This window comes from Neomonachus schauinslandi, chromosome 4 (genome assembly GCF_002201575.2).
Source record: "Neomonachus schauinslandi chromosome 4, ASM220157v2, whole genome shotgun sequence".
In the NCBI taxonomy this organism is placed as follows: Eukaryota; Metazoa; Chordata; class Mammalia; order Carnivora; family Phocidae; genus Neomonachus; species Neomonachus schauinslandi.
The window spans coordinates 11,261,109-11,275,795 of NC_058406.1; the positions used below are offsets into that span (position 1 = coordinate 11,261,109).

The 14,687-nt window shown below is 55.5% G+C and overlaps 2 protein-coding genes across 2 annotated transcripts in view; one reads left to right on the top strand and one right to left on the bottom strand.

The window, feature by feature from the left end:
- The window catches only part of SPEN (spen family transcriptional repressor), a 92,592-nt gene extending 80,896 nt beyond the window's left edge, over positions 1-11,696 (top strand). The window contains 6 exon segments of the mRNA XM_021684051.2: positions 1,056-2,844; positions 2,846-9,193; positions 9,592-10,092; positions 10,257-10,451; positions 10,732-10,890; positions 11,321-11,696. Coding sequence (XP_021539726.1) covers positions 1,056-2,844; positions 2,846-9,193; positions 9,592-10,092; positions 10,257-10,451; positions 10,732-10,890; positions 11,321-11,452 — 9,124 coding nt within the window. The 3' untranslated portion in view covers positions 11,453-11,696.
- A 1,034-nt stretch (positions 11,697-12,730) lies between these two features.
- The window catches only part of ZBTB17 (zinc finger and BTB domain containing 17), a 30,799-nt gene continuing 28,842 nt past the window's right edge, over positions 12,731-14,687 (bottom strand). The window contains exons 11-13 of the mRNA XM_044913814.1: positions 14,433-14,642; positions 14,228-14,317; positions 12,731-14,145 (exon numbers count right to left, since the gene is read on the bottom strand). Coding sequence (XP_044769749.1) covers positions 13,862-14,145; positions 14,228-14,317; positions 14,433-14,642 — 584 coding nt within the window. The 3' untranslated portion in view covers positions 12,731-13,861. The remainder of the gene's footprint in view (positions 14,146-14,227; positions 14,318-14,432; positions 14,643-14,687) is intronic.

The window sequence follows — 14,687 nt, forward strand, 5'->3', positions numbered from 1 at the left end:
GTAAGAGAAAACCACGGTCAGTTCCTTCACAGTTGAGAAATCCTCTTACAAAGCTTGTGTTCAGGTGGTGGCTTGGGGAAAAGTAACATTCCTGAAGGCCAAGGATGTGCCTCACAGTATGTCAGAATCTTATTTAATCTTCTTAAGAGCCTTATGAGGAAAGGTTACCACTATTTTACAATTGAGGAGATAGCCGAGGGAGACTGGCCCCCCCCAATGTGTTTTTTTTTTTAATTGTGAACTGAGAGGTATTATCAGTATCATGTGGGTCACGTAGGTGAGAGGATTTCAGCTAAATTATTCTGTTTTTCCCTATAATGCATATGTTTCCCAAGTTGTGATAATATCTTTTGACAGAAAAGTAATTATGAAAGACTTAGAAATGTGGGGATGTGATACTGTTGAATACTAGTGCTCATTATAAGTCATGACACCTCAACCAAAAGAATAAAAAAGGCTGAAGTGCTGTCCAGTAGAGACATAATGCAACCTAAATTTGTGGTTTTAAATTTCCTAGTAGACACAGTAAAAAATGAAAAGGTAAAATTAATTTTATTTAACTCAGTATGTCTGAAATATTATTTCAACATATAACCAATTTAAATAAGTTACTGAAGAATTTTTTTTTTAAACTAAATCTACCAAGTCCAGTGTGTATTCTGTATTCACATCTCAAATTTCAAGTTCTCAATAGCCACGTGTGGGTTGTGGCTACGGATGGTATTGGATGGTCCACTTCTAACTAATGAGTAAACAGTGGCAGATTTTTTTTTTTTAAGATTTTATTTATTTGAGAGAGAGTGAGAATGAGCGGGGGAGGGGGTAGTGGCAGAGGGAGAGGGAGAAGCAGACTCACCACTGAGCAGGGAGCCTGATGTGAGGCTCCATCCCAGGACCCCAGGATCATGACCTGGGCCAAAGGCAGACACTTAACTGACTGAGCCACTCAGGCGCCCAAGATTTTTAGAAGCAGGACTTTGTCATCTTGTGTGTGATTTAATGTGTCAATGATAAGAAAACAAAAGAACTAATACATTGTTTTTCGTATTTGGTAGAGAGGAACGAAGGGGATCTTATGACTATAGCCAAGATCGTACATATTATGAGAATGTTCGTACTCCAGGCACATATCCTGAGGATTCCAGACGGGACTATCCAGCCCGAGGGAGAGAATTTTATTCAGAATGGGAAACTTACCAAGGAGACTACTATGAATCACGATACTATGATGATCCTCGAGAATACAGGGATTACAGAAATGATCCTTATGAACAAGATATTCGGGAGTACAGTTACAGGCAAAGGGAACGAGAGAGAGAACGTGAAAGGTTTGAGTCTGACCGGGACAGAGACCACGAGAGGAGGCCAATTGAGCGCAGTCAGAGCCCAGTGCACTTGCGACGCCCACAGAGTCCTGGAGCATCTCCCTCACAGTCGGAGCGGTTGCCAAGTGATTCTGAAAGGAGGATTTACAGCCGATCCTCAGACCGGAGCGGGAGCTGTAGCTCACTTTCCCCTCCAAGATATGATAAACTTGACAAATCTCGTTTGGAACGCTATACTAAAAATGAAAAGACAGATAAAGAAAGGACTTTCGATCCTGAGAGAATGGAAAGAGAGAGACGCTTAATAAGGAAGGAAAAAGTGGAAAAGGACAAAACTGAAAAGCAGAAACGAAAAGGAAAAGTTCATTCCCCTAGTTCTCAGTCTTCAGAGACAGACCAAGAAAATGAGAGAGAACAGAGCCCTGAAAAATCAAGGAGTTCTAATAAATTGAGCAGAGAGAAAGCTGACAAAGAAGGAATAGCAAAAAACCGCCTGGAGCTCATGCCCTGTGTGGTTTTGACTCGAGTGAAAGAGAAAGAGGGGAAAGTTATTGACCACACTTCTTTGGAAAAGCTGAAAGCCAGGCTTGATAATGACAATGCCAAGTCTTCTGCCCTAGATCAGAAACTTCAGGTCTGTCAAACGGAGCCTACAAAGTCTGACTTGTCTAAACTGGAATCTGTTCGAATGAAAGTGCCAAAGGAAAAGGGACTGTCTAGCCACATCGAAGTGGTAGATAAGGAAGGTAGGCTTAAGCCCAGGAAGCACCTAAAACCAGAGCAGACTGCTGACGGGGTCAGCGCTGTAGATTTGGAGAAACTGGAAGCAAGGAAGAGGCGTTTTGCAGATTCCAATCTGAAAGCAGAAAGGCAAAAATCAGAAGTCAAGAAAAGTAGTCCAGAGTTGGAGGACGCTCGGGTCCTTTTAAAAAAGCAGCCTGACCTATCATCTAGAGATGTCATTCTGCTGAGGGAAGGAGAGTCAGAAAGAAAGCCTGTGAGGAAAGAAATTCTTAAACGAGAATCTAAAAAAATCAAACTAGACAGACTTAATGCTGTTCCCAGCCCCAAAGACTGTCAGGAGCTTGCCAGTGTTTCTGTTGGGACTGGCTCAAGGCCCAACTCAGACCTGCAAGCGAGGCTGGGAGAACTGGTATGCGAATCTGTGGAAAATCAAGAAATCCAGTCAAAAAAACCCATTCCTTCAAAACCACAACTCAAACAGCTGCAGTTATTAGATGATCAAGGACCAGAGAGAGAAGATATTAGGAAAAACTATTGCAGTCTTCGTGATGAGACACCTGAATGTAAATCAAGCCAAGAGAAACCACATTCAGTAAATACTGAAGAAAAAATTGGCATTGATATTGATCACACGCAGAGTTACCGAAAACAAATGGAGCAGAGTCGTAGAAAACAGCAGATGGAGATGGAAATTGCCAAGTCTGAGAAGTTTGGCAGTCCTAAAAAAGATGTAGATGAATATGAAAGACGGAGTCTGGTTCACGAGGTAGGCAAACCCCCCCCAAGATGTCACTGATGACTCTCCTCCCAGCAAAAAGAAAAGGATGGACCACATTGATTTTGATACCTGCACCAAGAGAGAGAGGAATTACAGAAGTTCACGCCAAATCAGTGAAGACTCCGAAAGGACTGGCGGCTCTCCCAGTATCCGGCATGGTTCCTTCCATGAGGAGGACGACCCTGTGGGCTCCCCTAGGCTCATGTCAGTAAAAGGGTCTCCTAAGGCAGATGAAAAAGGTCTCCCCTATTCTAACATAACAGTCAGAGAAGAGTCCTTAAAGTTTAATCCTTATGATTCTAGCAGGAGAGAACAGATGGCAGACATAGCCAAAATAAAGCTCTCTGTCTTGAATTCTGAAGATGAACTAAATCGGTGGGATTCTCAAATGAAACAAGATGCCAGCAGATTTGACGTGAGTTTCCCAAATAGCATAATTAAGAGAGAGAGCCTTCGAAAGAGGTCTGTACGTGACTTGGAACCTGGTGAGGTGCCTTCTGATTCTGATGAAGATGGTGAACACAAGTCCCACTCACCCAGAGCTTCTGCTTTATATGAGAGTTCTCGGCTGTCTTTTTTATTGAGGGACAGAGAAGACAAACTACGTGAGCGAGATGAAAGACTCTCTAGTTCTTTAGAAAGGAACAAATTTTATTCTTTTGCATTGGATAAGACAATCACACCAGACACCAAGGCTTTGCTTGAAAGAGCTAAATCGCTCTCTTCATCTCGAGAAGAAAATTGGTCTTTCCTTGATTGGGACTCCCGTTTTGCTAATTTTCGAAACAACAAAGATAAAGAAAAGGTTGACTCTGCTCCAAGACCTATTCCATCCTGGTACATGAAAAAGAAGAAAATTCGGACTGATTCAGAAGGAAAAATGGATGATAAAAAAGATGATCATAAAGAAGAAGAGCAGGAAAGACAAGAGTTATTTGCATCTCGTTTTTTACACAGTTCAATCTTTGAACAAGATTCCAAGCGATTGCAGCATCTAGAGAGAAAAGATGAAGAATCAGACTTCATTTCTGGTAGGTTGTATGGGCGGCAGACATCTGATGGAGCAAACAGCACAGCCGATTTGATTCAAGAGCCAGTAGTTCTTTTCCATAGCAGATTTATGGAACTCACACGAATGCAACAGAAAGAAAAGGAAAAAGACCAAAAACCCAAAGAGGTTGAGAAACAGGAAGATACTGAGGATCCTCCTGAGACCCCAGAATCTGCTTCTGAGAGTAAAGAGTCAGAACTGAAGACTCCCCCTCCGATTGGGCTTCCTCCTGTCACAGCTGTAGTTCCAGAGTCCGCGTCGTCATCACTGGAGAAGACGATAGCCAGCGACAAAGCAGGGGAGGTGCCTCTGGTGACAGAAGAGAAGCCCAGGGAGCCGGCCTCCACCTCCGAAGAAGCGAAGCCTGTGTCTGAGCAGGCTGCCACTGCTGTGCAGCAGACCCAACAGGTTGACCTGCCCTCAGGGGTGGACACCAGTAAAGATGCTGCTGGGGCTCCGTTGGCTGTGGAAGAGGACTCATCCGCTGATCAGCTGCCTTATCTGGACACCAAGCCTCCAACTCCCGGGGCCTCATTTTCCCAGGTAGAGGTCACCATAGATCCAGAACCTGATGGTACCCATCCACTTTCAAAACCAACTCAGAAGCCTGAGGAAGCTGACGAGCCAAAAGTGGAAAAGCCAAACTCAGCTGCTAATGTTGAGCCTAGTACAAATCAGAAAGCTGAAGTTGTCCCTGAGGTCCAGCCTCAAGCTTCTGAAGACACTGAGGTTGATCCTCCAGTTGCTACGAAAGAGAAAAAGCCAAACAAAAGCAAGCGTTCCAAGACCCCCATTCAGGCCGCCGCAGCAAGTACCGTGGAGAAGCCTGTCACCAGGAAGAGCGAGCGCATAGACCGGGAGAAGCTTAAGCGGTCCAGTTCTCCTCGGGGAGAAGCACAGAAGCTTTTAGAGTTGAAGATGGAGGCAGAGAAGATTACAAGGACCGCCTCTAAAAACTCAGCCGCAGACCCAGAACACCCTGAACCAAGTCTGCCCCTCAGCCGAACGAGGCGCCGGAATGTGAGGAGTGTCTATGCAACCATGGGTGACCACGAGAGCCGCTCTCCCGTCAAGGAGCCCATGGAGCAGCCACGAGTGACCAGGAAGAGACTGGAGCGAGAGCTGCAGGAGGCTGCAGCGGTCCCCACGACCCCAAGGAGGGGGAGGCCTCCGAAAACCCGCCGTCGGGCTGAAGAAGATGAGGAGACCGAGGTGAAAGAACCAGTTGAGACACTCAAACCAGCTGAGGGATGGAGGTCCCCACGAGCCCAAAAATCAGGAGCTGCTGGTGGCCCACAAGGGAAAAGGGGGAAAAATGAACCCAAAGGAGATGCTGAACGTCTGGAAGCGGCCGCTGAGGTGAGTCCCCAAGGAAGCGCGAAAGAAAATAACACAAAATCCAAGGCTGATAAAGAAGAAGCAGGAAGTGAACAAAAACGTGAGAAAAAAGAAATGAGCACAGACAGAAATGCACCAGAAGCCCCCGCAGTTGAAGTGGTGGAGAAGAAAACAGCCCCTGAAAAAAACTCCAAGTCAAAGAGAGGAAGATCTCGAAACTCTAGGTCAGCAGTGGACAGATCTGCAAATCTGAAAAGCGTGGACACTGGTGTCAGTCCAAGTGTGGCGGCGGGCGAGAAGGAAGCGGAGGTGGTGGCCGGCCCCGCCGAGAAGAGCGAGAGTCCCCAGAAGGAAGGGAGTTTATCATCCCAGTTGAACAGCGATCTGGCCCCTCCGGACAAGGTAGCGGAGGAGGAGGAAGGTGTGTCTGCCTCTGCGCCGCCCCCGGACTCCAGTCAGTCAGCCAAGCAGACGGAGCTGGAGCAGGCCGTGGAGAACATCGCAAAACTCACCGAGGCCGCCTCCGCGGCCTTCAAGGCAGCGGCCGCAGGTGCGCCAGAGGGCCTCTCCACTGAGGACGGGGACAAGCCGGCACACCAAGCAAGTGAAACAGAACTGGCTGCAGCCATTGGCTCCATCATCAACGACATTTCTGGGGAGGCAGAGAATTTCCCAGCAGCGGCACCTTACCCCGCCGAATCCCAGACAGATCCACAGGCCCGCTCTCAGGCGCCGCAGCCCCCCGGGGAGGGCATGGAGCCTGAGACCAATGAGGCCGTGTCTGGCATCTTGGAGACCGAAGCTGCTACAGAATCTTCTGGACCACCAGCCAGTGCCCCTGACCCCTCAGCAGACCCAGCAGATACCAAGGAAGCTGGGGGGAACAGCAGCGGGACCTCCCAGCCAGTGCCAGAAGCCAAAGGCTCAAAAGAAGCAGAAGTCACTCTTGCTCGGAAAGAGAAAGGCCGCCAGAAGTCAAGTCGATCACGTCGCAAACGGAATACAAATAAGAAACCAGGGGGCACTGCAGAGACCCACATCCCTGAACCTGACCAAGTTCAATGCAAGAGTCCTGCTACAGATGAGGGGACGGCAGTGCCACCCCCAGAAACTCCACAGGAAGAGCAGCAGAGAGAAAAGCCCCAGTCCACTCCGCCTGAGTCCTGTGCTTCGGACCCAAGCGAGACTCCATCCGTTGAGAATCTGCCCCAAGAAAGCTGCGTTGAAGAGGAGACTCCCACCAGAGTGTCTGCGCTCCCAGACCTTCCCCCTCCCTCCCAGCCAGCACCAGTGGAGGATGAACCTCAAGCCAGATTCAAGGTGCATTCCATCATTGAAAGTGACCCCGTGACCCCACCCAGTGACTCAAGCACCCCCACCCCCACGATCCCTTCGGTAACTGCAGCAAAGCTCCCACCCCCTGTTGCCTCTGGGGGGGCCCCACACCAGAGCCCTCCTGCTAAGATCACCGAGTGGATCACCAGGCAGGAGGAGCCTCGGGCTCAGTCCACCCCATCTCCAGCTCTTCCCCCAGACACAAAAGCTTCCGACATTGACACCAGCTCCAGTACACTGAGGAAGATCCTTATGGACCCCAAATACGTCTCCGCCACTGGCATCACTTCCACGAGTGTCACGGCCGCCATTGCGGAGCCTGTCAGCGCTGCCCCTTGCCTGCATGAGGCACCGTCCCTGCCTCCAGTTGAGCCCAAAAAGCCACCTTTAGAAGAGAAACCAGCAGCTCCAGCACCCAACACCTCTGACACACAGGCCCCAGAGGTTCCAGTAGCCGCAGAAAAGGAAAAGGTGGCTCCAGTCATTGCTCCCAAAATTACTTCTGTGATCAGCCGGATGCCCGTGAGCATCGATTTGGAGAACTCACAAAAGATAACTCTGGCAAAGCCAGCTCCTCAAACCCTGACCGGCCTGGTGAGTGCTCTGACGGGCCTGGTGAACGTCTCCTTGGTCCCCGTGAACGCCCTGACCGGCCCCGTGAATGCCCTGAAGGGCCCCGTGAAGGGCTCAGTGGCCACTCTGAAAGGCCTGGTGAACACTCCTGCCGGCCCCGTGAACGTCCTCAAGGGGCCAGTGAATGTTCTCACGGGGCCGGTGAACGTGCTCGCCGCCCCGGTGAACGCCGCCGCAGGCACGGTGAACGCCGCTGCCGCGGGCGCCATGACTGCGGGCGCGGTGACGGTCACAGCGGGCGCGGTGACTGCCGCCTCTGGCAGCGCGACCGCCACCAGCACAGGCGCGGTGACGGCGGCAGGGGCGGTGGTGACGCCGTCGGCAAAGGGCAAGCCTAGACCCAGCGCTAACGAGAACAGTCGGTTCCACCCAGGGTCTATGTCTGTGATCGACGACCGCCCGGCAGACGCGGGCTCTGGCACTGGGCTGCGTGTGAACACGTCTGAAGGGGTCGTGCTGCTGAGCTACTCGGGGCAGAAGACGGAAGGCCCGCAGCGGATCAGCGCCAAGATCAGCCAGATCCCCCCGGCCAGTGCCATGGACATCGAATTCCAGCAGTCGGTGTCCAAGTCCCAGGTCAAGCCTGATTCTGTGGCCCCGTCACAGCCTTCGCCCAAGGGCCCCCAGGCTCCTTCGGGCTTTGCCAACGTGGCCACTCACTCGACTCTGGTACTGACTGCCCAGACGTATAATGCGTCTCCCGTGATTTCATCTGTGAAGGCTGACCGTCCGTCCCTGGAGAAGCCCGAGCCCATCCACCTCTCCGTGTCCGCACCTGTCACCCAGGGTGGTACGGTGAAGGTTCTCACCCAGGGCATAAACACGCCCCCAGTGCTGGTTCACAACCAGCTGGTCCTCACCCCAAGCATCGTCACCACTAATAAAAAGCTTGCTGACCCCGTCACCCTCAAAATAGAGACCAAGGTCCTCCAGCCAGCGAATCTGGGGTCCGCTCTCAATCCCCACCACCCTCCTGCTCTGCCCAGCAAGCTGCCTGCAGAAGTGAACCATGTCGCCTCGGGGCCCAGCACCCCGACAGATCGAACGGTCTCCCATTTGGCAGCCACAAAGCCAGATGCACATTCTCCCCGACCCAGTGGGCCTGCTCCGTCCCCGTTCCCGAGAGCGTGCCACCCCAGCAGCACCACGTCCACGGCTCTCTCCACTAATGCCACGGTCATGCTGGCGGCAGGCATTCCTGTGCCTCAGTTCATCTCCAGCATACACCCGGAGCAGTCTGTCATCATGCCGCCCCACAGCATCACCCAGACTGTGTCCCTTAGCCACCTGTCCCAGGGCGAGGTGAGAATGAACACGCCCACGCTGCCCAGCATCACCTACAGCATCCGGCCGGAGACGCTTCACTCGCCGCGGGCCCCTCTGCAGCCCCAGCAGATAGAGGTCAGGGCCCCGCAGCGTGCGGGCACACCGCAGCCGGCTGCGGCTGGTGTGCCGGCCCTGGCCCCCCAGCACCCTCCGGAGGAAGAAGTGCATTATCACCTCCCTGTTGCTCGGGCTGCGGCCCCCGTGCAGTCGGAGGTGCTGGTTATGCAGTCTGAGTACCGACTGCACCCCTACACCGTGCCCCGGGACGTGAGGATCATGGTGCACCCGCACGTGACGGCGGTCAGCGAGCAGCCCCGGGCGGCAGACGGGGTGGTGAAGGGGCCGCCGGCCAGCAAGGTCCCGCAGCAGCCCGGGAAAGACGCAGCCAAGACGGCGGAAGCCAAAGCGGCCCCGGCCCCCGCGCCCCACGGGGAGGCCCGCATCCTCACGGTCACCCCCAGCAACCAGCTGCAGGGGCTGCCTCTGACCCCACCTGTGGTGGTGACGCACGGCGTGCAGATCGTGCACTCCAGTGGGGAGCTGTTCCAGGAGTACAGATACGGAGACATCCGCACCTACCACGGCCCCGCTCAGCTCACGCACACTCAGTTTCCGGCCGCCGCCTCCATCGGTCTACCTCCTCGGACCAAGGCTGCCGCTCAGGTGAGTGCCGTGCCGCCGCGTCGCTCCCTGCGCTGGTTGGGGTACCAGTGCTGGCCTGGACACATGTCGCCTTTTCTGAGTTTAAAGAGGCGCTCCCCAAATTGCAGGGTGAGGGAATTCGATCACCGTGCAGAGGGTGCGCTCTGGGGGGACCTGATGGGGGGCGGTGCCTCCTTGCAGAGGTGTGGGGGAGAGTGAGGGGTGACCTCTCCCCGGAACCCTCAATGCTGAGTGCCCAAGAGGATCACTGCTGTGGGCCTGACTTCCAGGGGGTGCCTGCAGCTGACCCTGCCCGGGAGCCCATGGCTGGGGAGTGGGGTGGGGGTGGGGGGCGGTGGGCAGGGTGCCGTGTGTAACACGCTTTCCTCTCCGTTCCTCTCTCCCCTGCCGAACTCTAGGGCCCAGCTCCTGAAGGTGAGCCCTTGCAGCCCACTCAGCCTGCACAGTCTACACAGCCTGCCCAGCCCGTGCAGTCCGCACAGCCTGCCCAGCCCACGCAGCCCTCCCAGCTCAGCCAGCCAGGCCAGCCACCAAGCAGCAAGATGCCTCAGGTCTCCCAGGAGGCGAAGGGGACCCAGACAGGAGTAGAACAGCCTCGCCTCCCAACCATACCTGCAACCAGGCCAGCCGAGCCTCATGCCCAGGTTCAGAGGGCGCAGGCAGAAACCAGCCAGACCTCCTACCCCTCCCCCGTGTCCGTCTCCATGAAGCCTGACCTCCCGGCCCCTCTCCCTGCTCAGGCTGCCCCAAAGCAGCCGTTGTTTGTCCCCACAACCTCAAGCCCCAGCACCCCTCCAGGACTGGCTCTGACGCACACCGAAGCCCAGCCCGCTCCCAAACCAGATTCTTCTCCACACTTGACTTCCCAGAGGCCTGTGGATATGGTCCAGCTCCTGAAGGTAAGCCTGGGCAGGGGGCCTCCCCGGCTCCCCTCCGAGCTTTGCGCTGTGTTGAAGGTCCTAAGGTCCCCACTTAGACCAGTAAGCTGTTGTCTGGGGCCATGTCCAGCATGGCTCTGCTCTGCAGCAGGGAGCTTACTTCCTGTTTGTCTCCCCGAGAGCAGAAGTACCCCATCGTGTGGCAGGGCCTGCTGGCCCTCAAGAACGACACAGCTGCCGTGCAGCTCCACTTTGTCTCTGGCAACAATGTTCTGGCCCATCGGTCTTTGCCCCTGTCGGAAGGAGGCCCCCCGCTGAGGATCGCCCAGAGGATGCGGCTGGAGGCCTCACAGCTGGAAGGGGTTGCCCGAAGGATGACGGTGAGCTTCGGGGCCCAGGCAAGCGACTGCCCTGCCCATGAGGGAGGACGTGGCTTGCCCCACATGTTCTGTCGCCGGCGGGGGTGTAAAATGCCTCTAGGCTCAGAAACCGTTTTTTTTCAGTCAACAAATAGGGTGGACTTTAAGGGTAAGGGCAGGGCGGGGCGGGGGGGTCTTTTGTGGACTCCGCAGCCGAACCCCCGGTTGGACAGGCCTCCACACGGGGCCACTGTCCTGAGGGGAGGCCCCGGATGACCGACAGCTGCTGCTGTCTCCACAGGTGGAGACAGATTACTGTCTGCTGCTGGCTCTGCCCTGCGGCCGTGACCAGGAGGATGTCGTGAGCCAGACCGAGTCCCTCAAGGCGGCCTTCATCACCTATCTGCAGGCCAAGCAGGCGGCAGGGATCATCAACGTTCCCAACCCTGGCTCCAATCAGGTCAGCCCGCTGTCCACACATGGTCAGGCTGGTCAGCCGTCTAATCGGGCTACCAGTGCCGACTCCGAGGAGTCCAGAGGTTTCTCCGAGGTGGGCAGAAGGGCGTTTTGGATAGAGGACTCGAGCGGAGTGTAGAGGTGGGGCCCCCATGGTCCTTCCTGGACCTAACCCAGGGCGGGACCGCTGAGACCACAGAGGTTTTCAGCTCCGGGCTGCGGAGGCTGCCCCGGAGGGCCATTCAGGTGGCTAGTTTGCTGACACCTAGGTTCTTCCTGGTGGACAGTCCCGGCGGCATTAGCTGATGGGGGAACGGACTCATCTGAGCTCGGCGTATTGGGCCCCCAGTTGGGAATGTTCAAGAATGGCAGTGGGGTGGCTGATGTGGAGACAGGGGATCCCACTCTTCTCTCTCGCCCCCCCCCCCCCCCAGCCCGCCTATGTGCTGCAGATCTTCCCGCCCTGCGAGTTCTCCGAGAGCCACCTGTCCCGTCTGGCCCCCGACCTCCTTGCCAGCGTCTCCAACATTTCTCCCCACCTCATGATTGTCATCGCCTCCGTGTGAGCCACTGATGGCCGCCACTCGGTGTATTTCCCCGAGGCTCTGCAGCAGAAAGTAAACCCAGGACCCCCCAGTCACGTGGAGGAAGCAGCTGCTGAAGGGGACCTCCTCCACTGCCAGCCGCCAGCCTTGCCCTCGAGCCCGCTCCCCCCCAGGCTCAGGGGGGCAGACCCCTCTGGGCAGTGGTGCTGCTACCTGTGTGTTTACATGACATTTAGCCCGAGGACAGACCACCACCCGATGGACTCTGCAGACACCTTGGGGCTGGGTTTCTCTCTCCTCTTTTTGGAGAAAAGGAACTGGGCAGTGGAATTAATTTTTTGTTTTTGTTTTTAAGAAACAGAACAGAACTGCCTTTGCACTAAATTAGTGACTTGGACTTTTGCACAGTGAAGACAGGCTGTGACACTCTGGATGTCTTGGTGGACCTGAAACACACACATCGAGGACTCGAGCGCAGGACATCAGGTTTCTGCCGAAACACTGGGGTCAAGGAACATTTCATTGGGTTGTTTTGTCCCCACCCCGCCCTTCCCCTTGTTCATTTGAATGTGTCACCTTTCTCAGTTCTCTTGCCGCCACCATCTGTGATTCACCCGGATGTATAGTTTACAATCGAAAAAGAGCAGACAGGAGGATTCTCTTTCCTGGTGGGATATGTGGAACTTGGGATGTGTGTACATATAAATATATAATATATATAAATATATATAATACCGACTTAAAAAAAATCAAATTCCCCTGACATACATTTTTTTTAATCTGTGCCAAAAATGTGTTTTCAGAGAAGAATCTTATTTTCATACTCAGACTTTGTATTGTCACTCATTTGTATAAGTGCGCTTCGTTACAGCACGGGCCCTGCCCCCGCGATTTGGAAGTGTCACACACACAAAAAGACTGTACAAAAAAGACTGGCTTCCCCCCTTCCTGTTACCTTGACCTCTTCCCCCCCCCCCCAACTTCCTAACACTTATTAATTTATGAAACTGGTTTTCTCAGCGCAGTTTTGTTTTGTGTGTCCATTGGATTACAAACTTTATTAAAAAATACAAAACACGTCAAGTGTGGATGTGACTGTCACTTGGGAGGACCAAGGGTCCTTTGCTTATGGGAACAGCTGGCTCTCATCCCGCTTGTTTCCCTCCCCCAGTCTGTCCATGGGACCTGCTCCCTTCCTGCCACTTAATCCTCCCCAAGCATCATGTTATCTTGTACAAAAGAGGTTTCTGCCACAGACCGAACTTATTTGTTCTCCGGTAACGTGGAAGGCACTTCAAAGTTGGATTGGGGGGGGGGGGGGGGGGGGGGGCCGGGGGAACCACCCACCAGGCAAACTCTGAAACCTCGTGGGCAAACTTTGGTGTCTCGTCTCTTGCCCCTTCCTCCTTCAGGCCTGCCCCGGCGCCAGCAAGGAGGGTGGGGCGACTGGGCCCTGCTCCCCCTGCAGCTGGACCCACTACAAGCTGGGGAGGCGGGGTGTGGGGACAGGACCACAGAGTTGATGGTCTCACTTGAGAGAATCACGGGGCTCTCGGAGTGAGGAGGTGGCGCCATCTCTGAGGGAGGGATTACAACTGCTCGGAGCAAACTGCAGAGGGGCAGGGACGGCGTCAGCTCTCCCTCCCGAGGAGGGTAAGGATGAGCTGTTCCACGGCCCCTGCTGGCCGTGTCCCCCACCTTCCCCCATCAGAGCCCCTGGCCACGCGTTTCTGACCCTCAGCCTGGTCGTAGACTCCATCGGTTGAGGGCAAATAAATGTTCCCGAAAGAGCGGGGCACTGGCTCGGCCTTGATCCTGTGAAGTGAGGGGGGAGCCCTCCTGCTTCCCCAAGCCCAACAGAACTGGGCCCGTGGCCCGCTGGGCCTGGCTCTCTGCCTACCTTGCCGCTCTGGCTGAACGGGCTTCTGAGCTGGGCTCTCTCTGGGGTGCCTGGATCCTGGTAAGCCAACCCAACTGGGCAGAGGGGAAGCAGGGTCACAGCTGTGCTCCACGGCGGAGAGGGGAGCGCAGGTCCTGAAGCTGAACAGGTGAGAAGCCCAAGGGGGAGACTGGATGAGGGGATGGGGTGCACGGAGCCACGGTCTCTCTGGCCCCAAGCGTGCCGCCCACACCCCGACTCCGGCCAGCTTTTTTTTCCTAGACCGGTCCAGAGGCACCAGTCCCACTCTGCGGGAGGGACAGCCTGGCCGCTTGGCCAAGGAACAGGTCGGTGCCGGCTGGTGCCTGGGAGGGGCAGCCCTTCCGTGGCTTCGGCCACAGCTCTGCCAGCTCCCCGCCCCACCCCCACAGGGAGCTATAGGCAGCGTTAGAAAATAATCGAATTTATTCTCTCTAGGGAACGGGGCCACCCGTCTCAGATCTAGGGTGCCGGCCATCCTTAAATAAACAGTCACAAGGAGGGACGCCCGCTCACTCCGCAGGCGGTGGACATTCAGGGGCTGTGGGGGGCGTCTCTGCCAGAGCGGGCTGGCCATCGGCCCCGTCCCGAGGGCGGAAGACCAGCTCCCCAGCCTGCAGCACCTGCCCGGCCGGCCACGCGCTGCCCGGCCCGTACTGCTGGTAGAAGTCCGCGTCCGTCTGGAACATGACCAGTGCCTGAGCCGTGTGGATCCGCACGTGCTGTGCGAGGCTGTTCGCGTCCAGGAACTTGTCCCCACAGGAGTCACAGGCGTAGAGGATGTGGGTGTTGGGGTCTGTGGGAGGTGGGGGCCGTGGTCAGGATGGGGACGGCCCTCGGGGTCCACCCGTGTTCACACTCCGGGCGGCCCCTCTCACCTTCCTCCTGGACTTGCTTCACAGCTTTGCTGATCTCGGCCTTAAGTACTTCCGTCTCGTCGGCGGTCACCGCAGCCCCCACTGGTACCACTGCGGGCAAAGGCGGGCGGAGTCCGCAGGGCCTCAGGCCTCAGGCGCCTGCCCCGTCGCGGCCACCGCGGAGGCCAGCTGCCCGTGACCACCCCCTGCTGCCCGCAGCCCGCACCTGTGAGCTGAGTGACGGCCGTTGCCGCCAGTGCCTCGGTGGCCAGTGTGACCATGTCATCCACGGTGACCACGCTGACCTCACCCCCCTCCTCAGGCTCCAGGATTTTGATGCCCGCCTTGCCCTGGTGCACAGTCTTCACGTGGGAACGCAGGTTGTCCACCCGGTTGAAGCCACGACCGCACTTGTCACACAGGTAAGGCTTCTCTCCTGGGGGGGAAGGCAAGGTTCTCGCCTGCCGTTGGGGGGGGGGGG